This window comes from Actinia tenebrosa, unplaced genomic scaffold, assembly GCF_029948245.1.
Source record: "Actinia tenebrosa isolate PJP-AT-01 unplaced genomic scaffold, QUT_ActTen_1.0 PGA_scaffold7__59_contigs__length_16204524, whole genome shotgun sequence".
Classification (NCBI taxonomy): Eukaryota; Metazoa; Cnidaria; class Anthozoa; order Actiniaria; family Actiniidae; genus Actinia; species Actinia tenebrosa.
Genome location: NW_028292584.1, coordinates 15,846,657 through 15,872,502, shown reverse-complemented (window position 1 = coordinate 15,872,502; position 25,846 = coordinate 15,846,657). Strand labels below are relative to the sequence as shown.

Sequence of the window (25,846 nt, the reverse complement as noted above, 5' to 3'; positions counted from 1 at the left end):
ATTGTCCAAGGTGTTAAAAAAAAGCTCAAAAACGAAAACATTATCACACTACGAATAAGGTCTATTAAATAAGTCAAAGAAAATTTCGTATGAGTAAAAAAAACTCATTTTACAGACATGCCGTGGCCTGACAGTCACATGGCCGTCGCCGGTACCGTGACCAGTGATTTTTGCAATCAAAGAATGTCGGTAGTTCTCCGACTGTCAGTGGATTTGCATACTGTTTCACAATCATACGATATCTCTACTGTATACACCGAATCGAAATATGCCGACCAATTTTAATAACTGTTCTGCACTGACTAGCGACTTCAGTCCCACGTGAGCACGAGGCTAGTCAGAGCAGAACAATAGTTATTGAAAATGGTCGCAATATTTCGATTCGATGTTTATAACACTTGTTATTTACTTTAGAAAATTTTCTTTAGAAAAGAGATAGGTTGTACGACAAATAATCTAGCTGAGTCATATTACCTTCTCCGTTGCCCCCAGTTATGGAATATATAACTGTACCATTGTTACCGCTATCACTGTCCGTTGCGTTAACCTTCAGAATGATATCACCAATCATAGTGTCTTCCTTTACGTCAACGCTATAAGGAATGGATCCTTGAAATGCAGGCGAGTTGTCGTTCACGTCAAGTACGTTGACAATTATCTATGAACAAACGGATGATTGATAGAGGAAATATTAGATATTTAATTCAATATTAAAAATTCAATATTAAAAATAAAGTGGAAATGCTCTATAAAATAAAATAGCTAATCATAGGTTATGATAAATCGCACTCATTCATCATTGTTATAAGCAGACCAAAAGTATGCAAATAGATATCATACTTTTACGTATATACCTATTTCAATAAAGTTAGTCACCAAAAAACCTGGAAAGCCGAGATCACTGAGGATCATGGGAAACTTTTAATATCAAACAAGTAAAGCTTTTGATACAATTTGCAGCTTGAGGATGCTCAGAAGAGGTGAGACTGTAACTGGTAAAAGATCTAAAATCCATCAACAGTTATCAAAGCGGTTGAAACATGTAAAATGTAACTACCCATAATCTTTGTTGGTCTCAGCTTTGTAGCTTTTCAGGCGACTAACTTTATTGAAATAAGTGTATAGAGTTTAGCAAAATTAATTGAACCTTGTCTATAAAGGTATGCATGAGAAGTATGAAAGTGCAAAGCGACATGTTTCCCTGCCATAGACGTCTTTACTTTCGTTATTTGTTGTGCACACTTCAGACCACGTGAAGCCACTCTTGGGACTTAAATCTTTCATATGTAAATATTTTAACATGTTCGTCATAAAAGAACAATTCTCGAAGAAATGTCACGTGATCTGAAATGGGCAATTTGCATACGTAAAATAGGCACAGAGATCTATTCAGGAATCCCTGAAAATGGCATCCTGTAAAATATATTGATAAGACTTGTTCGAAGTATTAATACTGATTCATTATGCCGAGTAAGGAATGGAGTTTCTCAAAACTATCCATTTTATCAGTATGTTGCTTAGTCGATTAAGTGAGTATGCGTCTTTCGGATAGAGAGAGCTGTGGTCGGATCTTTTGTGGTCTTCCCATACTTGGATACTTCTAAAATGGAGCACTGATGGGAGATTGATGAGTTTTAGGACGCAAACTCGACGCAGCCTCGTTAAAGAAATAATTGTTGCCTATAGATACTCCTAAAACGGAGCACTGATGGAGATTGATGAGTTTTAGGACGCAAACTCGACGCAGCCTCGTTAAAGAAATAATTGTTGCCTATAGATACTCCTAAAACGTAGCATCGTTTGATATTGATGGGTCAAGAACGCAAACTCGATGCCCACTCCATAAAAAAACTGTTGCCTATAGATACTCCTAAAACGGAGCACTGATGGAGATTGGTGAGTAAAAAACGCAAACTCGACGCCGCCTCGTCAAAGAAATAATTGTTGCCTATAGATACTCCTAAAACGGAGCATCGTTTGATATTGATGGGTCAAGAACGCAAACTCGACGCCGCCTCCTTAAAAAAACTGTTGCCTATAGATACTCCTAAAACGGAGCACTGATGGAGATTGGTGAGTAAAAAACGCAAACTCGACGCCGCCTCGTCAAAGAAATAATTGTTGCCTATAGATACTCCTAAAACGGAGCATCGTTTGATATTGATGGGTCAAGAACGCAAACTCGACGCCGCCTCCTTAAAAAAACTGTTGCCTATGCATACTCCTAAAACGGAGCACTGACGGTAGATTCCCTTCCATCAAGCGTATCTGCTTTGTTTCCTTTGGTGATGTGAGGGCTTGTAAGCACATGCTGTAAGTACATGTAGTGAGTAGTTTCCAATTTAGCTTGCTTTGAATCTAGTCTGCTCGTTGATGGTAATATTTTTTTAGATGCGAGCTTTTACCATTGCGACTCCTCTAACTTTGCCATCTTTAACGAGTGTGACTCGGAGCACATGCTCTTTCTTAATCTCCCTGTCCAGTGGCTTCGCGCCGACTTTAAGATCTTTTCCAACAATTTTGAAATGATCATCGTTATTGCCAGCTGAAATTGAGAAACTTGCTCCAATGATGTTGTAGTCTTGCTCCACGACCTGAAGGAAGAATATTAGGTACGATTACAAGATAAATAACTGATTGCATGATACATATATTGCCTATTGCATGGTATTCACTCAGGGCAGTGTGTAAGAAAATGTAAGTGTAACGTGAAATATATCTCATGGTTTGCTACTAAAATGCATCTTATAGCAATTTTGTCTCACACATTTAAAAATAGGTATAACGTGTTTTTGTAGGTTGGAATCATTTACAAACTTAAAAACACTTCCTCAACAATGAAGTTTTTAATATACATCCAAGCTATCGGACTAATTAGTCCATCCTCAGGAAATATGAGATGGCGGTTAAAGATGTTATTTACAAACAACCTATGAGTGTTTGTTAACATCATATTTGCGTTTCAATAGATCGTTTTTAAGGATTGGAATTCTTTCGTAATTTGTGCCCCAGATCGAGCTGCTTTGACGTCATCTGCAAGGTGTCTATACGGTCTACACGCTGTAGATTTCTTGAGCTTCTTCGGGGTGTGTAAACAAGGGATCATAGGTGTCGACTTTAACCGCCTTTTCATCTATTAGATTCCTAAGGTTCCTATTAACAGGTAATACTCCAGTTTCGAGAACTATTTGCTCAGTCTTAGTCTCGCTTGTGCGTTATGATATTCAGCTATTCAACTAAAACCCGTGGTACTTCATTATAAATTAAAGTTGTCTCTTACTTGTGAAATTTACAATTTTAAAAAAGACTTTTCGGTCTAAACAAAAACCTTCAACAGTGGCATTTTACGACTCGTAATGATTTGTAGTACGTACATTCCTTACTATACAGTGGACCATAATAAAAGAAAAGAACACATTAATTTTGTACGCAATCGAGGCTAAGACTGAGCAAAGGCGAACTCGAAATGGGAGTATTCAGTAGGCAATTCTTTGGGAGAAGTCTTTGAAGGTAATGTCATGCTTACCACTAAACTCATCACAATTTCATCTGGTCTGTTCTCAGTAACTTGTACTGTGTAGGTTTTGTTAGTCTTGGGTTCAACGCTAACAGACACGACCGTTGTCGCAGAGCGTGGCGATGAACCGTGATCACGAGCTTTCACAATGATCTGCAACAAAATACAATGATACCAATTAGCTGCAATTTTTGTTTTCGCCACGTTTGCTGAGATGGTTCGTTGTTGCTATTCTTATTGTTGCTGTTGCTGTTATCATCACCGTTGTTCTTGTTAGTAGTAGTAATGATTGTGGTAATATTCATGGTAGGTTCATCTCAACCTTTTGTGGTCGTGGTGGCAGTAGTTGGTCAAAGTCATGCTCACATTCTGTTTTCATTAGTGGTGGTGGTGGTGGTGAGGTGACAGTCCTGGTCATGTTCGTTTTTGGTGTTGGTGTTGGTGTTGGTGGTGGTGGTGGTGGTGGTGGTAAGGTGACAGTTTTGGTATTGTTTGTTTTTGGTGTTGGTGTTGGTGGTGGTGGTAAGGTGACAGTTTTGGTATTGTTTGTTTTTGGTGTTGATGGTGGTGGTGGTGGTGGTTAGGTGACAGTCCTGGTCATGTTCGTGTTTCGTGTTGGTGATGGTGGTGGTAAGGTGACAGTTCTGGTCATATTCTTTTTTGGATGCTGATGGTGGAGGTGGTAATGTGATATTGTGTTGGTTATATTCATTTTTGGCGGAAATGGTAATGGCTCTGGTGATGGTCAAGGCCATGGTCATATGCGTTTTGGGATGCTGATGCTAGCGATGGTGGTAAATGGATAGACTGTTTATGTTCATTTTTGGTGGTGGTGGTGTAGTCAAAGTGGTAGTAGTAGTCATAATTCGTTTTCGTATTGGTGGTGGTGGTGGTGGTATGGTAAGGTCATGGTGATGGTCATGGTGATGGTGATGGTCATGTTTTGTTTTGGTACTAGTGCTAGTGGTGGTCTGGAAGCATTTACTGCCAGTAAAACCCGTGATTTTCCACGCCTTACAGCAACAACGTATACATAATATTTTTAATATATATTTGTGTCTTATTTACCGTGTATGTGTGTTTAGTCGTGTAACTTAACCCTCCAGTGGTAGTGATAACACCGGTGTTAGGGTCAATAACAAACTTGTCATCAGCTCCTTCCTGTATGACGTATGTAATCCTGCTATATTCTCCACTGTCTGCATCTGTGGCTGATACCACTGCCACTTCTGTTCCATTCGTTGCCCACTACAAAACAAACCAAGACTGTTCAACAACATCGCTTGCTCACAAATTCCAGTAACAAAGTTGATGCTAGCTAAATAGTGCTTACCTCAGAAAGGGTTTTGGAAAGTAAAGTCTGATTCATCACCGGTGAGTTATCGTTGACGTCTAGTACGTTGATAATGACAGTAGTAGTGTTGGTCATTGGAGGAGTCCCTCCGTCATAGGCCTGGATAGTCAGAGTGTACTGAGCAGTTTTTTCTCGGTCAAGGCTACCAGACAAAGATATTTGTCCGGTCTTGTTGTCCATGGAAAACGAGCCTGGAAACGAATAAGCGATTATAAAATAACAGCTTAATTATTTGTTAATGATGCTAGAATATTTTTGTAAACTCCTACTTCAAGCATACCTACTATAACTTACCTTGGTCGTTTCCCGCAGTGATGGCATATTTCACAGTACTGTTAAGTCCAGAATCACTGTCTTTTGCCAGAACTTTAACAATGTTTGCGCCGATACCAGCGTCTTCTTTAATGCTCGCATCATAAGGAATGGTTCCTTGGAATGACGGAGAGTTGTCATTGACATCCAGCACCAGTATAGTAACCTATTCAACAATATGAACCAGGAACTCAAGAAAATAAAAGACTTTTTTTTTTGCAACAAGATTTCAAATTATCTCAACGTTGGGAATGTTATACAAGAATAATTAACAATTGTTCGCCGAAGGCGAAGTGATTATCGGTGCCTATTGAGCCGCGAGTCTTCACCGCTCGAGCAGTGATTATCGTCTCCGAATCACTGGTCGCTCGACCAATCACACAGCGCACGAAACTCTATATGCAAGTCTAAAATTACACTTATATATATATTCTCTAAAACATAATCTTCAAATATCTGATCTGATTGATGTGATTTAAATTGCTCTAAAAGATGGAAGTTTCCTATGGAGGACAAAAACCCATAAATTACTTGTAACAGCCCGTCTTAATACAACATTCATGAGATATCTGCTATAGGTTGCGATCAATAGACGTCACTTCCGGTAATAGTTGCGTTTTTAATGGTTTGTAGAATCTTGAAGGTTTTTTTTGATCTCTTGTTTTCTGGTTTCATGTCGTAGAAATAGTCAAATACAATAGCTTGAGGACTTATTTTGACATGTTTTGACTTAACATCCGCTAGTTGCCCCTCAGTCAACCGCTTGTTTGCCCCCCTGTCAACTCCAAAAAAGTCACGTGATTGACAGTAAGCAAGCTAAGTTCTGTTAATATTGCTCGATCATGAAAAGTTCATCAATAAGGCTTTACCGTCGCAACTCCTCTGATTATCCCATCTTTTTCGACTTGGATTTCAAGTCGGTATTCATTTCGAAGTTCCCTATCCAGTGGTTGTGAACCAATTTTGAGCACTTTGTTTGCAGCATCAATCAAGAAGTGGTTGTCGTCATTACCAGATATAAAAGAAAACGATGCTCCAGAAACTTTGTAATCCTTTTCTACGCTCTAGCGATACAAAAAAAAAAAAAGAATTATCATAACATAGCCACGATATAGCGCGCGCTCTGATTGGTTAATTAACGCTGTGCGCAAGCGTGCAAGAAGCTTGAAGTCGGCTCTTACGCTTCCTTCGTGCTTAGTAACACCCCGCGTGCACCCAAAACTCGATGGAAGCACGCTAGTTATTCAGAAACAGTCTCTAGCTTAAGATTTGAACGTATTTCTTGCAGTAAATATACTTAGGCACTATAATTCCCAGAAAGTTAGTTACATAATTAATTAACCTTTTGACATCTTGTGATGGACAAAGACACTTAATCTTTCCCGTCATTCCATTCGGTAGAATATCGGAACACGTGATCTAGCTATTCATGAATATTAATAATTACAACAATGCCTAGAAACTATTAGCTTACCAACAAACTTAAAACATCAACGTTTGCTGCTCCTTCAGTGACTTGTTCTGTGTAGGATTTGTTAGTTCTTGGTTCGATGTTAACATGTACAGTAGCTGTAGCAGATCTTGGTGGTAAACCGTTATCACGGGCATTCACAACAAGCTGAAAACAAAACAAATGTATAATTATGCTTCGACAACAATATCCAAAAAATGTCTGTCCACTTGTAGTGACAGATGTGAAACCAGACCAGACCACGCGAAGCATGCTCCAACATACAATAGACAGAACAGAAGCCACCAGCAAGGGCGGATCCAGCCAAAATTTTAGAGGGGGGGGGGGGGGGACTAATTGAGTTTCTTCCATTCTTCCATCAACACAACGGAAAACAATATAAAAAAGCATCGTTTTTTTTTTCTACTGAAGGGGGGGCTTCAGCCCCCCTTTGCCCCCCTGGATCCGCCCTTGACCACTGGGTAACAATTGATTATAATTTGGTTAGGTTGGAAACTCTGAACTCAGGAAGTCGAATTCGAAGAATTAGGAAAATTCTGATGTTCTAAGGGTTCACTAGAAAGGGTTATGTAAAGCCACAACTAGGCAAGTCGCGGCAACGTTGATGAAAACTTAGTGTTCCAAATTTTGAAAAAGCGAAGCAGTTTCAACCGCAGGAGTTAGGAAACTATTTGAAACAACATAATATATACACTTCAAAATATCTACAAAACAGTTTTTTCTTATAATATTAATTTTATTGTAAGATATACGATGTATCACATCTCACCGTGTATATGGGTTTAGTCGTGTAACTTAACCCTCCTGTGGTGGTGATAACACCGGTGTTAGGGTCAATAACAAACTTGTCATCAGCTCCTTCCTGTATGACGTATGTAATCCTGCCATTGTCTCCACTGTCTGCATCTGTGGCTGATACCACTGCCACTTCTGTCCCATTCGTTGCCCACTACAAAACAACCATGGCCGAGACTGTTTAATAACATCGCTTGCAGTAACCTCCCACAAATGTAAGTAGTTTTCAGTATAAATTACTTCTTGAAAAAATCAAGACTCAAAAGAAGAAACCATTTTTACTTACCTCAGGAACAACTTTAGAAATGGAAGTTTGGTTTAAAACCGGCAGGTTATCGTTAACATCTAGTACGTTGATAATGACAGTAGTAATGTTGGTCTTAGGAGGAGATCCTCCATCATAGGCCTGGATAGTCAGAGTGTACTGAGCCATTGTCTCACGATCTAGTTTGCCAGCTAAAGTAATTAATCCAGTTGCGTTTTCGATGGAGAAAAGGTCTGAAAAAAAATTTTCATAAAATGATATCATGATGGACCATCTATGTGGTATACATGCATGTTTTATATGGAATTCAAGAAAAAATAAAAGAATTGAAGCCCAAATTTGTTCATGCCGTTGTCGTTGTCAGTGCATCAATAGGGACCTTAAGCTGCAGGACGGCAACGACGACGACGACGGCAACCATACAATAGCACGAATTGCGATATTCAATAGATACTGTGCATCATTGCCGTCTGATGCTGAAAGTAAGACGTGGAATGTCCTATTTTTACGTACTAAAGAGAACGGCTACTCTGAAAGCTTATCTTTGCTGATTTTCGTTATAAGTAAAGCGCTCCAAAAAGACGTCATTTCGCTCTAAAAGGGGGATGCTTATTGAGTAAAATACTAGGTACTAACACGAAATAATAATACAATAGAAGGTTGAAGCGCCTCAATTTCGCCGACGTTGTCGACCACGTTGCCGTCCTGCAGCTTAAGGTCCCTAATGTATAGCATCCCACGAGTCTTACTAATATAGATACATCTAATTAAGGTACTTCCCATTAATCTAATTCGGTCTCAGCCGTTTTCTATGTTTCTTAACCCGTCAGTGATTTTACAAATGATTGTATAAAGTCATATGTCATATTTATTTGTACTAAGATCCCTACCTGGTTGATCTACTCCTTTAAGGGCATACTTCACAGTACCATTCAAACCCTCATCCACATCTGTTGCTGTTACCCTCAATATACTGTGTCCTACATCGGCATCTTCTCTCACTGAAGCATTGTAAGGGAGATCACCTTGGAATGACGGCGTGTTGTCATTGATGTCCAGTACATTGATGGTAACCTTATTGATGAACCGAACATCTAAGCTGAGCTTATTCGTTTTCTATTTTGGTACTCAACGTATACCGGCATGCATCAAGCTTGTTATCCTTAACTTTAACTTATTGTCTTTTATTTTTTTAACTTACTTGACATAAATCCTTGCTTGCTAGATGCATGCTTCACGCTCTCTGCTTACATATGGTGCAACACGTGCATTAGTGTTATTTACAATTTATCGCTGGGTGATTTTTAGTGTTGTTGTGAGACTATATAAAGTTGACACAAACAAATAAAAACAATCAACAACTAGCTGTAATAAGTAAAGCTTTTGAAACACATAGAATAACGAAATTTATTTTCAAAAAGTTCATGATGTTTTGGAGTCACCGTGACGCCATTTGTCAAGTGAAAAAATAAATAACGGGGTTGAGCTTATAGAATGTATGATTCTATAAGATAGATAAGCAGTTTGGTTCACAGGGATCTTGCCTTGTGGTCAACAACGAAATACTTCGTTTTTTAATTATTTATTACTTCATAAGATGACAAAAGGAATTGCAAAAATTCATTTTATGAATCACAATATCGTTTCGAAAGGTATTTTAGAGCTTTTACATCAACTTATAGAATGTTCAACGAATACGTTTACATAGTAGATATTAAATACTTTGGCTCTTAAGGAGAGTCAACAACAAGTAGTTTTTTTATTATTTATTATTTTAAGAAAATGGTATTAATTAAGTTTTCATGTTTATGAACCACAAAATCTTTTTGAATGGATTTTTGTGCAAAATATTGTCTTTTACTTTGAACAAATAAAATTAAAAAAAGTTAAAGTGTTTTTAGGGATCACGTAAAGCAGTGGAAAACGTAATTACAGAAGAGCCGTTGTAAAAACTTTGGTTTGAAACTATTTTCATGCACTTGATGAGAGAAATTTTTACATACCATTAAACGTTTGATGTTTGACACAGCTCGGCCAGAAAGCATCAACAATGAGACTCAATGGTAAAAATACTCGGAGATAATTACAGAATTTATAAGAGTTACTCTATTTAAAATGTAAGAATTTCGGCAAATAAATTAGCAAAGTGGACGAAAGTGAAGAAGACACAATTAGATGATGCTGATGATGATTCCAATGAAGTAGTAACTATTGAAATGATGCCAGATCATGAGACTCTTGTTGCAATAAATCTCGATGATGATAATAATGTTGTTGCTGATCAAGACGCTTATATAGAGGATGATGTTAAAATGGATCGATATACTGAACTTTGATAAAAACGTTGATATAACGATGGCAGTGATGAAGCTTGATAACTTTAGCTTGATCTATGAAGCATTATTTTTTAGCGTAGCTTTTATGAATTGAATTCAGTGGGAGACATCTCGCTTTGCACTTTATATCGTCATAGTTACCATAAAATCATGTCTTAAAAATCAAAATATATATTCTTGAAGTGCATGTTACGTCATAGCCGCCATGTTGGTTGACCATACAAAGCATTCCTCATTTACCTCATTAGCTTCTCTTGTTGGATCAACCAAGATGGCGGCTATTTTATTGAAATTTGTATCTCAAAGGATTTTGAGTCATGTGGCTGCAGTCCAAGAGTATTGAATATCTAATCCTTACCATAACCACTCCTTTTCTTGTACCATCTTTATCTACCACAATATTCAGTTGGTATTGGTCTCGAGTCTCTCTGTCCAACGCTGCTCCTCCAACTTTTAGGTTTTTGCCGTCTATGGAGAAGAGACTAGATTGTGCACTAGATATGATAGAGAACGTTCCTCCGGTGATGTTGTAGTACCGTTCTACAGGCTGCAAAGAAAATCAATGAATCAGTAATAATTTATACGATTTGTTGCGGAAAAGAAATTCTTAAATTTAATGTAAATGTTTGATTAATATTAGAAATTTATTTCTAAACGAACAAAGTCTTGATGAATGTCATATTACAGTGAGACTCGCCTACCCTTGGCCACCCAACTTATATTTTTTACTAGTCAGCCAATCAGACAGCAAGGATTGTTCATTTTCACGTGAACTCACTCAGCGTGACCACAAATATTTAAAATTATTTCTTTAAAACTTAAATGGATGGCAAGGAATTTGCTACCTATTGATACCTATTTTGGTCCCTTTGCTGGCTAAAACTGAATACTTTCGTAAAAAGTCCTTCAATTGATTGAAACACTTGGCGGGCAAGGGTTCAACGGCATTGCTAAAAATTAAGTTGGGTTGCCACGGTTAGGTGCGTCGCACTGTAATGCACTGTTACGCTCTTCTTCTGTTTACCGCTTGTACAACTTTAAGCTATATATAGACCAAATTCTTTAAAAATTCTTAAAACACTCATTAATAATTCATAAGCTTATGGTCCAATTGGAGCCACCATACACGTCACGTGCATGAACCTTTATACCCGATAAGGTCCTCTTCATTAGTATTCAAGTGATTTTATATAAAGACACATGTGTCTTTATATAAAGACCACTCGAATACTATGAGGATGACTTCATCAGGAATGAAGTATGCATCCAAGTTTAGATGAAGGCATAGAGCTTCATCAAGGTCATAGTCAACCCTAAAGATCTTTGACTAACGTGCCTGTCTTTGCCTTGGCACGCAATATCCAACGTGTGGGAGCTTCAAATCTGACGTCAAATCTCTATCGAAGTATAAAAATCCCTGTTCGTGACGTGTATGGTGGCTCCAGTTGAACCAAAATCTTATAAATTGTTCATGAGTGTTTTAAGCAGTTCAAAAAACTCGTAGATCGTGTTTTATCAGGTATAAAAGCACTCGGCTACGCCTCGTGCTCTTAGTAATGTTTAATAAACGAGCAGGAGTGTTTTATCGGGTATAAAACACGAGGCGCAGCCGAGTGGTTTTAGACCCGATAAACCACGATCTGCGAGATTATTGAACGGCTTAGAAAACTTATGATGTTTGTTCTCATTGTGTACCGATTTTTTTACGAAATGAACCAAGTTTGATAGAGAAAATCCAAGTTAAAGTTTATGCAAATGAAGACGAATCTTTATCAGATATAAAATCACCTTCATGGTCATGATTTCTATTGTGTTTTTCTCATGAATTATTAATGAGTTTTCTAATACCTGATAAAACACTACTACTCGTTTATTAAACACTACGTATAAAACTCTTGAAATGCTTGGTTAATGATCTCTTTGTATATCTTCTATAATTATTCTTGTGAACTATATAAGAAAGCTCGACACGATATACACTGGAAACTTTTATGATCTTACATACTTTGAAAACAATTTGTAATTGTTTGCAAATAGACTATGAAGTTAGAAAATATAAATATTCAGTTTGGACATTTACCAAAAATGGTAGATTTAGTTATGCTTTCTGTCAACACTTTGGTACAGGCAGATAAAATTTAAAACACAATTTATTCATCCATCCATCCATCCATCCATCCATCCATCCATCCATCCATCCATCCATCCATCCATCCATCCATCCATCCATCCATCCATCCATCCATCCATCCACCCACCCACCCACCCACCCACCCACCCACCCACCCACCCATCCATCCATCCATCCATCCATTTATTTATTTATTTATTTATTTATTTATTTATTTATTTATTTATTTATTCATTTACAAACAAATAACAATTGATAGAAAAAAGTTGCAAAAAGGGCGCTGCAAGGGAAGAACTGAATCCTCATATCCTGCAGCCCCCCCTCTCCCCCCTAACTAATAACAATAAAATCTCTGGTAGAAAAGAAAAAAAATAAAAAAGATTAAGAAACTATAAAATATAAATATATTGTAAAAAAGATTAAGAAACTATAAAATATAAATATATTGTAAAATCGTTAAAAGCTATTGGAACTAAAAATATGGAAATAATGTAATACTAGTTACAAAGAAAGAAAATGAATAGGATAAAAATTTACTGCTTCTCCTTGCATAAATAATCTCTAAGTCCTTTCTTGAATTTATTATAAGAATTACAATGAACTAAATGTTCTGGCAGATCATTCCATATATTAATATACCTAATCCAAGTATTTATAGATGTTAGTTCGAGCATATGGTCTCCAAATTTTGTGGTCATGAGTAGACCTAGTACGACCTTTAGAAAATTTGACTTTAGAAAAGCCATTAATAAACTTAAATAATTGAACTAAGCTAAGAAAGTCACGATAAGAGTGAAGACTTAGCCATCCAAGGTGATTTCAAACGTTCATTGTACTCAATGGAACTGCCTAAAATCCATCTTGAGACATTCCTTTGAATTCTTTCAAGTTTATCAGATAGGTATTGTTGGTGAGGATTCCATACAGTTCATAAAAGTTCACTAGTGCGATAGCCTCGCTATCATCTCGTTAAAGTGCCACTAGCCCTCAATATTTCCTGTGTTGGTTCTACATGAATTGAATAGTTGAAAGGTAAATATTTTTATGTGATTGGAGTGGTGAATCTTGGAGATACTGATATTTAAACTTTCTTTATGTTAATGAGTGAAATTTTGAGTTAGGGCTCATAGGCACTTTAATCAATGAAACTGCTGAGAAATCATATCACGGGCGCAAACTTTGTAAGAACTAAGGCACTTACTTCCAAATTGAAAATAACCACATTACTTTGTCCTTCAGCAACACTGACAGTGTACGACTTGTTGAGCATTGAAGCCACATTCACTTTGACTACGGTGAATGCAGGAGGGTGTTTGGTCGAGGTGGCCTGAAAGAGCAGTAACACATATACTTTTTACACACTTGTTTCAGGTGTTTCATTAATTGAAAATAATAGTACAGAATAAACCGTTGTGGATCAAGGGTGAGTTCAAGGGGTGGCTATTTCCTATATCGATTATATTCAACCCGGGATCGGAAAAAAATGACAATTTAGTTCGTACTAGTCGATAAAAAAACAAAAGAAAACAATGGGTTTAGAGTCTACTACTAACTATTATGCGTGCTATTTTTGTACGGGTTAAATAAAAAACACATCATCATCAATGTCAGTATATCATAACTTCCTCTTTAGATTTTGCATTCACTCATTAGATTTTTTACTGAGACGCTAAAGATGTGGAAGATGATTTCAAAGTCAGTTTATCAATCTCGTCCTCAAATTTTACATCCACCCGTTCCACTACCCCTGCACCCGCCCTTCACGAGTACAATAATCCAGTTCATAGTTTAAGAATCATTTCCAGTGCGCATGCGATTTTATCCCGAATTTCTCATCTTCGTTTGTTTAATTAAAAACAAAAGAAGGTTTAACAAGAGAAGGTTATAAATTAGTGATAAAATCGCATGCGCATTGAAAACGATTCTTAAACTTTGAACTGGCTTATACAACTGTGTTTCCTTACACCAAAGTGTTCAGTTCTCTACATACCGTAACGACCAGTAGCTGAGTTCCAATAGTCAGCGGTCCATTGACTGTTATCTCTCCTGTGTTGTTATTTACCTTGTACACGTTACCAGGATTAGTTTCTGAGCGGAACAAGATGATTTCAATTAGTATTAACGGTTTGAGATAATTGCCATTCAAGTACGTGGAGTTTGTAGTACAGTTTGCAGATAGTGTGCATACCAGACATCAATGAAAAACATTGTTAGAAATTGCACAAATTTGCACAAATTAGTAAGTTAAGTAGACCTCAGTAGACCTTAAACCTACATAACTTTGACCAATTTTGTTAGTAAACTTTTTCACGGATATATGGTACGCACTCTAATAGCCAGCTTTCGCTATTCTGTATGGTTGAGTGGTCAAGCACAAAACATTCCAAGTCGAGGCTCCGGGGAAACAATAATGTCATCTTAATCATTCTCCTTGTTTCCCCGAAGACTCGGTCAGGTTGTTTCGTGCTTGACATTCACCCAATTGAAATACCGATCAAAAGTTGGCTATAGATCACTCTACACCTTGGGCGTAATGTTTGACCACATGTCATTCCCTAGAGTATCGTTCCTCTGTTAAAAGGTTGCACATGAGAAGACACATGAATATGGATACAACTCAAACAAAGAATCTTATTCTCAAGATCATGTGTCATACCCTAGAGTATCGTTTCTCTGTGAAAAGGTTGCACATGAGAAGACACATGAATATGGATACAACTCAAACAAAGAATCTTATTCTCAAGACCATGTGTCATTTCCTAGAGTATCATTTCTTTGTTTAAGGTTTGCGCTTGGTTGCACATGAGAAGACACATGAATATGGATACAACTCAAACAAAGAATCTTATTCTCAAGATCATGTGTCATTTCCTAGAGTATCATTTCTTTGTTTAAGGTTTGCGCTTGGTTGCACATGAGAAGACATATGAATATGGATACAACTCAAACAATTTTTTTTATTCTCAACAGAATGACACGTGGTCTGTAATGGGAAAACATTACGCCCGAGCTAAAGAGGTTTATTGGTACCCAACTACTTCGAGTTGATGTACTTAGTGATTAGTCCTCGAGCCCCAATGAGCTATTAACTTATAGCCCATACGGGCATGAGGACTTATTGTTTTAGTCAAATCCAACTAGTCGGTCAAATACATAGATTCAAACAAGTTTTGAATTAAAGTCAAATTTGATATTTTATATTTTGAAAGCAGGCACTTTTCGCTACTAGTTGGATATAACCTATAGCTTAGTAGTAGTTCATGCAATCAGAATGCAGCATTAATGATAGACAATTAGTTGGATTTGACTAATTCTTTGTACAAATACCTTGATATATTTTGTATTCTACAGTAGCGTTAAAACTATCCCTGTCTTTAGCCTGGACAGTCGTCACTACGGTACCCTGGTATGAACCAATAATCAAAATCAGACAACAGACAATAGGACATTTGCACGATGTCATCATTTGACTCCCACTACCAAGATGCTTCGCGAAATTTCTTATTTAAATTTGTATTCCCCCATGAGAATAGTAAGACAATTGGTGCTAATTAACTGAACAAAAGAAAGTGTGCAAGGGAGTCTGGTAGTAGAGGTCAATGACTTCATCGTGCAAACGTCCTATTAAAATATAAGAAAAAATCATCCGATGAAATAAAATTTCCCTATATAAGCCTTTTCATAGTTTAAGAATCGATTCCACTGCGCATGCGATCTTATCCCGAATTTCTCACCTTCTTTTGTTTAATTAAGAACAAAAGAAGGTTTAAACAAAGGAAGATGAGAAATTCGGGATAAAATTGCATGCGCAGTGGAATCGATTCTTAAACTATGAAAAGGCTTATTCGGGAGAATTAAGCAACCACCCTTCCACGTTATCCAAGTAAAAACAATATTAAACTTTCCCATTTACTTACCGGCAGAGAATCTTTGGCTAGTGTTGTTTCGTACAAATTCTTCTCAAACTTCGCACCCAAATCATCCACATCCAGAACGTTGATGGTCAACACTGCTGTAGAATTTAGATAAGGACTGGAAAGGGTGTTCTGTGTCCATGAAAAGTAAACAGATAAAGGAATAAAATACAAAAATATAAAAGAATAATGGACTGTATAAAGTATCAAAGTTTATGTAAGTAATGTTAAACTAGATATAATTAGCTTAATATTTTTAAAAACTTTGTGAAATCGAAGTTCATTAGAAAATATTTGTTGCTACAAAATTTTCTTTTGAATTTTCTTTCTTTCTTTCTTTTCTTTTCTTTTGCTTTGAAACCGGCTGGTCACTCTTCTTAAAATTAAATTATGAATCCACAGGAAGCCCCAGCAGTTCTCTTGAGGCCTAAATAATCTTTTTTTTTTTTTGGTATACCTAGCTTCGAATTGTAAAACTTATTGTCAATAAACTTATCTTGATGTGAACCTAACGATAAATGAAGGTTTTGCCGCCCTCCGATGTCATTTAGAGGTGTTTTTAACAGTGTCAGTGTCTCCTCGTAAGAAAAAAAGACAAGGCGGGAAACCTCAGTGGCGACCAGCTCTCACTCAAAGCCATTTTAATGGTCAAAAATGCTAACTTTCAAAATTATAACCCCATCCTCTTAAAACGATAAATTTCCTTTCCATAGGTACCTATTTGAAGGCGATTTTTCTATAGCTTCATCCGCGATGCATCACTAAGAGAATCGAACCAAAGGTATAGCTAAAAGGCACGAGCGCGCTCATTGGTTGAATGAGAACAATGTCTTGGTACAAAAATGCTACTCACCACAGGAGAATCTACAATAAAATAACAGATTTTGAATATTCAGACGACATTTACACACCTTTGCGATAATTCGAAACACGAACTGTTTTGTACCATCGTCATAGTCGAGAGATTTCTTCAGTTTAATTTGGCCATCAGCGGGATTAGGGAATTCAAATCTTCCTTCCTGGAAAAGTGAATGTTATTTTCTTAGCAAAAAATAACAAGTGAGACTTGACTTTATGAGGAATTGTAGAAAAACATACAGGGGAACGACATCAGGATCAAGAAATCAAAATCTTATAATCTAATAGACCTATAGTTTAACTTGGGTATAATCTTTCTCCATTCCAGACCACATGTCATTCTTTTGAGAATACGGTTCTTTGTTTGAGTTGTAGCCATGCATATTCATATCTCGATTTTCTCCTGCGCAACCATTAAACAAAGAAATGATACTCTAGGGAATGACAGGTGGTCTGTAATGAAATAACATATCATTCAGACTAGTGGAGAACTGTGGAGAGGCCTATTAGACACCTATTAGATACAGCAACATCTACTTTCAACTCCTTTATATGACCCTTACCTCATTACCAGTTTCAATGGCAAATTCGAAGGCATTAGCAGGGGATGAATCTTCATCGGTTGCACTCACTGTAAACACTAATGAACCTACAGAGGTATCCTGAATGAAAAGACTTTTTATCAATTACTCTAATTATTTCAAATTCATATTTTGATATTCTATCAAATACCGGTATTGAATTAAGACACTAAACATTATCCCTCCTGACCTCTTTAATGTTGATACTCTTCGGCAGGTTATTGAAGACCGGAGGATTGTCATTAATATCCCGGATCTGTTGAATCACATCTGCTTCTCCCTAGAAACATTAAAGTATTAAATATTTAGTCAAGTCAGGATTGACTTGAAAATAAAAGAATATGAAAATAATCAATATTAGCATAAACCTACTAGCATACTTCCTCATACTCATTAATAATTCATGAGTAAACCAGCCAATCAATGGGCTATTTTTGGGTTACATTATGTTACTTGAAACCTGGTAAAGTCCTGTGAAAGGAATGCGTTCAGTCTGGAGTAACTGGAACAAAATTAATTCAGTCCTAGGACTGAATTAATTTTGTTCCAGTTACTCCAAGTCGAATAATTAATGAGATGAGAAGTCATTTCAAAGCCTCCAATATCGGACTGGACGGGATTTCAGCTTTGACTTGAAATCCCGTCCAGTCCTCATTGTCGGCTTTGAAATATTACATCACGATCATCTGATTTGCTAACGTTAACACTATCTATCCTGTTCCTCAAAGAACACAAAAAATCCACAAGACAACTTATTCACATGTATTCAAGAAGAATTTTAAACGGTAAGAACAGACGATACACTAAAGTGCAAAGTGCAAATTAACTGACAAGAAGCGAATTGTAAACATGGCACGGGTTTGAATGATCTGACAACAAAGTATTTGGGAATAAATCCGTTTAGTTTATTACTCACTCAATTAGAAAAGCACCCAAGAACAGATAAAAAGATGGATGATATTGGAAGGATAGTTTTGACCGTAATATTAGAGACAAAAAGCTATAGAAATAGAGCACTACTTGAAGTTTAAGCTTATACGTTAAGATAGTCGAGTTCGCAAAGATGAATGAAAACGGTGCCACTAGTTGATCGTCGTTTTGTTCAGTAAAGTTTTCAGTGTCATTGTTTGTTTTCAAAACTATAATATTAGCTAGTAGGTTTATGCTAAAACAATTAGATTACTCGTTCTCGTTTTGGGATGGGATGGGATGGGATGGGGATGGGATGAGATGGGATGGGATGGGATGGGATGGGATGGGATGGGATGGGTCGGGATGGGATGGGAGATAAAAAAACGATACCACTGACAGCTTTTTAGCAGTATTATTTTTCAAATACAACACTAGATAACCGTTGCTCTTCTTTCATTGGTGAATTGCCGTTACATGTTAGTATCATGTTATGTTCTTACTGTATTTGTGCCGTCTGATGCAAATACTTTGTATCTAAACGTGCTCCCCATCGCCTGCGAATACAAAAGTATCATTATCATCATTGGAAATAGTGGTAGTGGTAGTGGTAGTGGCAGTGGCAGTGGCAGTGGCAGTGGCAGTGGCAGTGGCAGTGGCAGTGGCAGTGGCAGTGGCAGTGGCAGTGGCAGTGGCAGTGGCAGTGGCAGTGGCAGTGGCAGTGGCAGTGGCAGTGGCAGTGGCAGTGGCAGTGGCAGTGGCAGTGGCAGTGGCAGTGGCAGTGGCAGTGGCAGTGGCAGTGGCAGTGGCAGTGGCAGTGGCAGTGGCAGTGGCAGTGGCAGTGGCAGTGGCAGTGGCAGTGGCAGTGGCAGTGGCAGTGGCAGTGGCAGTGGCAGTGGCAGTGGCAGTGGCAGTGGCAGTGGCAGTGGCAGTGGCAGTGGCAGTGGCAGTGGCAGTGGCAGTGGCAGTGGCAGTGGCAGTGGCAGCAGTGGCAGTGGCAGTGGCGTGGCGGTGGCAGTGGCAGTGGCAGTGGCAGTGGCAGTGGCGGTGGCAGTGGCAGTGGCAGTGGCAGTGGCAGTGGCAGTGGCAGTGGCAGTGGCAGTGGCAGTGGTAGTGGTAGTGGTAGTGGTAGTGGTAGTGGTAGTGGTAGTGGTAGTGGTAGTGGCAGTGGTAGTGGTAGTGGTAGTGGCAGTGGTAGTGGTGGTGGTAGTGGTGGTGGTAGTGGTGGTGGTAGTGGTAGTGGTAGTGGTGGTGGTAGTGGTGGTGGTAGTGGTGGTGGTGGTAGTGGTGGTGGTAGTGGTGTTGGTAGTGGTGGTAGTGGTAGTGGTAGTGGTAGTGGTAGTAGTGGTAGTGGTGATAATTACCTCTCTGTCAATAGTTTTCTTTACTGTTGCATTTCCAGTAGCGCTGTTAATGTTGAACCATTCACTTGCTTTAGACTCAAGACTGTACGTAACAACATGTCCTGGAGTTGCATCAGTTGCTACGAACTTGTAGTAAAATGTACCTGAGGGAAAAAGATACCCCAAATATAGAATGAATCTAGATAGATTAATTTTTAAAAAGATTTCGTTTTCCTTTGGTCTCTTGCTACTATCTAATATGGAGGCCATGTTGCATACGCCTTCCGAAGGATCCTCCTAACGAGAATTAAACTACTGAAACTTATGTTGTGCAACATAAAGTACAGTTATGAGGAGTTAATTATTTTATAAACCTGTTTCGTTAAACCACTTTTACCAAGTTTTACACTCGGCCGTGTGAACGGGGCATTTGTTTGAACATCAGATCAGCAAATTCATTGTTTGAACGTAATGTCAACGCCAGCATGTTGCTGGTTTTAATCATTTCCAAGGGAGTGAAATAACAAAAGAGACGGCAGCCATGTTGGATGACATAACACAAGAATTCATTGACAATTATGTTGATAACTTAAACCAAGATGGCTGCTTTGAAGTCATGTGCAAACGAAGAATTATTGGTAGTTAACAAACTATTTTTTATTGGCTTTCTTTCTCAATAACACCAACGTTTAGTATACCGCCTTGTTTTTTCTTTTTCCTTTTTTTCCCTCTCTCTCTCTCTTTAGGAAAAGAATTACAAATCATCAGCTTGGCATTATTTTATTCTAGAAAGGAATTTTAATGGAGGTCTGGTAACACTCTGCTGGTGCACAGCATTGTGGGACTGAATGGATGACCGAATTAACAGGTCACGTGACCTTACCTCCCTCAAAACAAGGAGTTGTGTCAAAGTGAAGACCAGAACCTTATGCACAATATTTTAAGTCTTTACCTGGTGGTAATCCTTCTGTTATTACAGAAGGAGTAGAGTCTTGAAATACTGGTTTGACAGCTGAAGGACAGAAAAAAACAGTTAACAGTCAGTAAAAACACGTTATAGCTATTAACATTTAAATTTTTAACTAAAATCATGGAACTATTTTTACCAAAAAAAAACAACGAAATCCTATGCATTTCATGCGATTATAGCCACCTCCTTTCGGCTAAATATAATGATGTTCGGGAGCAGTATTCCCGTGAAAAACTTTGTAAGAAAGTATAGAAATTTGCACAAATTATGAAGTTGAGTAGACCTCAGTAGATAGACCATAGACCTAAAAAAACTTTGCACTAATTTGTACAATTTTGTTAGTTAACTTTGTCATTACGGATAAATGGTATGCATTCTAGTGTTTGCTTTAAGAGGAAATTGTTTTCAATAATGAGCAATAATGGCAAAAAGCGCCAAACACTAGACTTTCGTGTGAGTTTTGATCCCAGTTTTCGTTTTGGGTTAACACTCAAAGCCTTTTTTAAACAGTTAGAAACTGATGTACTATTATAAAATGCCTGTTTGAAGCGGTATTTTCAATTGTACAAAGATGTTTTGTTGCATTTGTGTTAGAATGTTGCTTTGTCAGGCTTTTTTATAGAAAATATATGGGAAATAAACAAATGAAGGGCTAAACCTCATTTTCGAATAAAATTTTTGCTTTGGGTTAACACTTTGATTCCACTTTCATCGGTCATCTCCACTTCCAAACAAGTTAAACTTTCTGAATAACAAGATTTTAGCCTTGTACAACAGCCTTTCTTCAAGAAAATAGTTTTTGGCGTTCACTGCTTGAATACGAAAAGAATCCTCTCTTAATGCATAATACAGAAAAACAAATTTGGTCGTAAAACTATACGAACTTTCACCAACTTATATATTAAAGCGAACAAAGTCAGGGCACGGTTAACTCACAGACCGAATTGGAATAGACCCGTTTCGAATTCCAAATTACCGCTGTGTTTCTTGATTACAGACTCATTTGCACAGGGTTAGCCTCGAGTTTGTGCAGAATATTCACGTGTTCCAGTCAAGGTCCGTCGAGTTTCAAAATGTTTGCATTGTTGAATTTGTGCATTCTTTACTTTTCTGTTGGTATTTGTGAATATTTAAACACTGATACGAGGCTAACCCTGTGCAAATGAGCCTGTAATCAAGGAACACAGCGGTAATTTGGAATTCGAAAATGGTCTATTGAGCGTGTTGGTTTTTGCGGAGGGGCAAACTCGGAGAAAAATATTCGTATCAAGGACGTTACCCAACAAACTCTAATGACAAGTGGAGTAGTTAACGCGCGTGATGCTGCGCATTGACGAACTGCTGGGTAATCTCATGACGCATTTGTTTGATCTGTTTTTGTTATTTTGGAATACTCACGAAACTAAAGAAATTCAAACATCGCCATTTTTTTTAAGTTGAAGATAGACATCCAGTAAAGAGTGAAGTCATTAAACCCGTGAAAGTCCCCGCGAAATAGATATTTGACTAATACACTTTAGTAGGCCCTTATTCCATTGTTTTCTTTTGTGTCTATATTTGACTATTACACGTTGACTAGTATTTTTTTATTTCACTGGTTAGATGCCTTCATTCTATATATCATTTTTCAAAGTGATAAGGGAAAGTAATATACTTCAAGATTAAGTCAGTTTACTAAAATAAAAATAAAGATTTTGACTTTGAGCCGGCCAATTTTTTTAATTGCTGAAAAAAATAAAAACAAAATAAAATAAGATAGCGTCGTGAGTGAAAAACTTAATCATAGCCATTCCATATTTACAGGTTAAAGTAATATCACAGGCTATTTAGTTTGGACAAATAACAAAAAGCCATTACTAGCTATTATTGATAAATATTTTATCTGCTTTTGGTCGGTCCTTTAGAAATATAATTTGCATATTTCAAATAGTTTTCCGAAAAGTCATCGTTAATATCGAAAACGCTCGAAGCTAGAGACAAGATTTGCGCCATGATATCCATCAAAGAAACTTATGAATATAAATGCGTGGTTATCTCTATAAGTTGAATAAAATACTTGAGATTTTATCTCTGCATTGTAATCACGGTCTATTGTTATCAATAAGCACAATATCTATCGAATTTAAAATTTCATTTTCGATGCATAACTTGAAATATATTTTTTTTCTTGGAAGGTAAGCAATAATAAGAAATGTTGTTTTTTATGGCAACGGAAGCGAGGCGGTGCAAGTACATGACAATCCATTTGTCTTCCTCCGTCATTAGTAGAAAAGCAATCATTAGAAGTGAATGATGTAACAAGTAAAGCACTAGAAAATAACAATATTGTCATAAAAAAATTCATATTAGTTTTTGCCACTGTTATTTCTGGATTAAAGATTATTATTTGTAAGTTCGTGACTATATTTCTTACAGCTAATTCATCGATCATCTGTCATAAGGAGAGAAAATTCCTTTACCAGTGAAAAAATATAACATAGTAAAAACGATATTATACTATTATGAATATCACCTAAAGACTATTGTAGAATTCGATCTTATTTTAAGCACAGATATCTGTAGATTAAAGATTATTATTTTTTAAGTTCCAGACGATATTTTTTAAGCATATTATCCTATGTCATATGAAGATATAATTTCTTTGGAAGTAACAAAAATTTATAAAACCATTATAAATATAACATCTGAGTCAAGATTGTTGTACAATTTTTATATTCAATCTCAGATATTCGTGGAGTTAGGATAATATTTTTTTAGTTTATGAAGATAGTTTTTTACAGGTAATTTTAGCGTGAACTAAATAATTTATCCTATGATGTAAATATTCTGACTATACAAACCATTATTAATAATACAAATATATAAATTTGTGGTAACACTATCACCCAAAACACTCACATAACGTTATACTGGGCTGTAAAAATAACTAAACTTTAAAATAAATATCTAAATTTCAGAGGTATTAAGCCTAATAGTTTTAGACTTATAAATGTGACTTGTTGACTATAATATTTAGACTTACCATTCGTATGGTGTAGTAAGTAACAGAGCAAGGTTAAATAACCAAGAATACGAAAAGATAACTCCATTTTGCCTGCTTTCGGTTTACCAACTTCGGAGTCAGTTTTCAAGAGTGTGTTGGATAACAGCCGAGACGGTGTAAGCTACAAAACGACGAAAATAAACTGCGAAATTTGTTGATGTCAAAGTCAATGGCGGAAAGATTTTTAAATCGCTATGTCCGATCAAAATTTTCAAGGCATGGCTAATAAGTCCTTATTTTTGTACCGATAAATTACCAATGAGTCAGGTTTTTTTCAAGGGCTCAGAAATTCGAAGCGACCGAGGTATTTAGTATATTACGAAAATGGAATTCGTAACGACCGACTTGAGTTCTAATCTTCCATGAAAAAAAACATTATGCAAATGTTCTAGTGCACTGTCTGGGGTGTCGAATTTTGAATACAAATCATTCATACATCAATGGATTTGCCATTATTATTTCTTAAGCTCTTTCAATCAATATAAATATTTGTACTGTGAGAGGTATGTGTCTCAGCATGAGATATGACTATTATTATTAACAGATATAAAGTTCCCACAACATACATTAATTCAAATATAGATATTTTGTATATTTTACATTTTATGCTGGGTCAGTAGTCATAGGGAATTTCAAAGATGATCAAAAACCAGCTGATATCGAGCAGTAAATTCAGCTCGTTTTCGATTTTAAAGAAATAGAAAAAAATTGCCAAAGTTAAAAATTGACGATGCGTCGAAGCTGACCTTAAATAAGTTCAATGATAATACAAAATTAAAGACATGGTGGCCATGTTGGTGGTAAGGAGGCAATGGAATTTTTTTAACTCTCGACTTTCACATCCCCATAATCCTTTGCGTCTTTGGGGGGTAACCAGAGGGTAAAAACCCACTTATTTTGCTGAAGGCTGATCAGACAATGTTGATCATACCTTGATTGGTATCCAAAGATAAAATGAAAAAATAAAAAACGAAAAATGATAGAAGCTTGAAGACGTTTTAGGTAAATTTTAAACATTTTTTCGTAAGTCAATACATTTTCTGTAAGACCAAAACTCTTCATGATCTGTACACACAAAAATAACTTGGAATAAACTGATAATCAGTATTGTACAGATAAAAGCAGGTATAGTATAAATTTAATTAAGAAACCTTTCAATTTGGGACAGTTTTTTGATTGGTTACCCCCCAAAAACGCATGGCATTATGGGGATGTGAAAGTCGAGAATACCACCAATATGGCGGCAATGACGTAACGTGCTAACAAAAATCTTTAAATCTCATTATCTGCTTCAAGTTGCTGTCAACCACTGACCACTATGTGCTGTCAAACAGAAAGAACTCTATTGAAAACAAAGCTGGATTGATGAGTTTCCATTTACTTATATGTTTTGCAACGATATGTTTGCTTATCGCCATTCGATATTCAATATTTCTATTTTGTTTAAGAGCATTTAGAAAACATTTTAGCGAAGGTCTTTTCATTTTTTTCTCTAGATTTATATATAACTATTTTAAAATATAATATAATATATATCTATTGAAAACTTTTGATTAAGCTGATGAACATTTCCGTCGCTCGAGGCAGTGAACCCCAGCAAAGGACAGCAACATCCCTATCATGATTTGCACAACTAAAGTTCGTTTATTTATCACGAAAGTAAAGCGCGGTTTCAAAGGTCTTTGGTTTAAGAAAATATTTCCAATAAGTAATCTCGTATTTTGATTCTTATTTGATCACTTCTTAATTTCCAGGAGGAAACTATTTGCTTCTTCTCGAGCTATCAGTCTTAGAGGTTTGTAGAAGTCGCCCAAATTTGCCTGCATGCTAAGGTTTAACTATATATATATAAATTAAATATAGATCAGTGGCGTAGCCACAATTTTCCGAAAGAGGGGATGGGGGAGGGGGAAAACGGGAGGGGGGGATGGGGGGAGTGGGGAATTCAAAAATCCGCTGTTTTGTTTGAGCCCCCAAAACGTCGAACCAAAAACAAAACAAAACAAAACCGGCTTTAGGTTTTACGTTTTAGCTTCGGAAAATTGAA

At 36.9% G+C, this 25,846-nt stretch overlaps 1 protein-coding gene across 5 annotated transcripts in view; it reads right to left on the bottom strand.

Moving 5' to 3' along the window:
• Nucleotides 1-24,182, bottom strand: part of LOC116287414 (protocadherin-23) — a 42,924-nt gene extending 18,742 nt beyond the window's left edge. For 3 of the 5 annotated variants that reach the window (XR_004196074.2, XM_031694090.2, XM_031694092.2), the window contains exons 1-23: nt 23,779-24,182; nt 20,739-20,798; nt 19,808-19,950; nt 18,947-19,000; nt 17,725-17,814; nt 17,517-17,615; nt 17,007-17,114; nt 16,099-16,227; nt 15,509-15,584; nt 14,172-14,269; nt 13,383-13,508; nt 10,409-10,597; nt 8,605-8,788; nt 7,736-7,947; nt 7,424-7,603; nt 6,658-6,801; nt 6,053-6,247; nt 5,166-5,349; nt 4,851-5,062; nt 4,586-4,765; nt 3,527-3,670; nt 2,406-2,594; nt 475-658 (exon numbers count right to left, since the gene is read on the bottom strand). Coding sequence is in view for 4 of the 5 variants with exons in the window: in XM_031694090.2 (XP_031549950.1) it covers nt 475-658; nt 2,406-2,594; nt 3,527-3,670; nt 4,586-4,765; nt 4,851-5,062; nt 5,166-5,349; nt 6,053-6,247; nt 6,658-6,801; nt 7,424-7,603; nt 7,736-7,947; nt 8,605-8,788; nt 10,409-10,597; nt 13,383-13,508; nt 14,172-14,269; nt 15,509-15,584; nt 16,099-16,227; nt 17,007-17,114; nt 17,517-17,615; nt 17,725-17,814; nt 18,947-19,000; nt 19,808-19,950; nt 20,739-20,798; nt 23,779-23,845 (3,247 nt within the window). In the remaining variant the exon portion in view is untranslated. The remainder of the gene's footprint in view (nt 1-474; nt 659-2,405; nt 2,595-3,526; nt 3,671-4,585; nt 4,766-4,850; nt 5,063-5,165; nt 5,350-6,052; nt 6,248-6,657; nt 6,802-7,423; nt 7,604-7,735; nt 7,948-8,604; nt 8,789-10,408; nt 10,598-13,382; nt 13,509-14,171; nt 14,270-15,508; nt 15,585-16,098; nt 16,228-17,006; nt 17,115-17,516; nt 17,616-17,724; nt 17,815-18,946; nt 19,001-19,807; nt 19,951-20,738; nt 20,799-23,778) is intronic. The other 2 variants (XM_031694091.2, XM_031694093.2) reach the window with 2 other exon arrangements.
• Nucleotides 24,183-25,846: the final 1,664 nt, after the last annotated feature.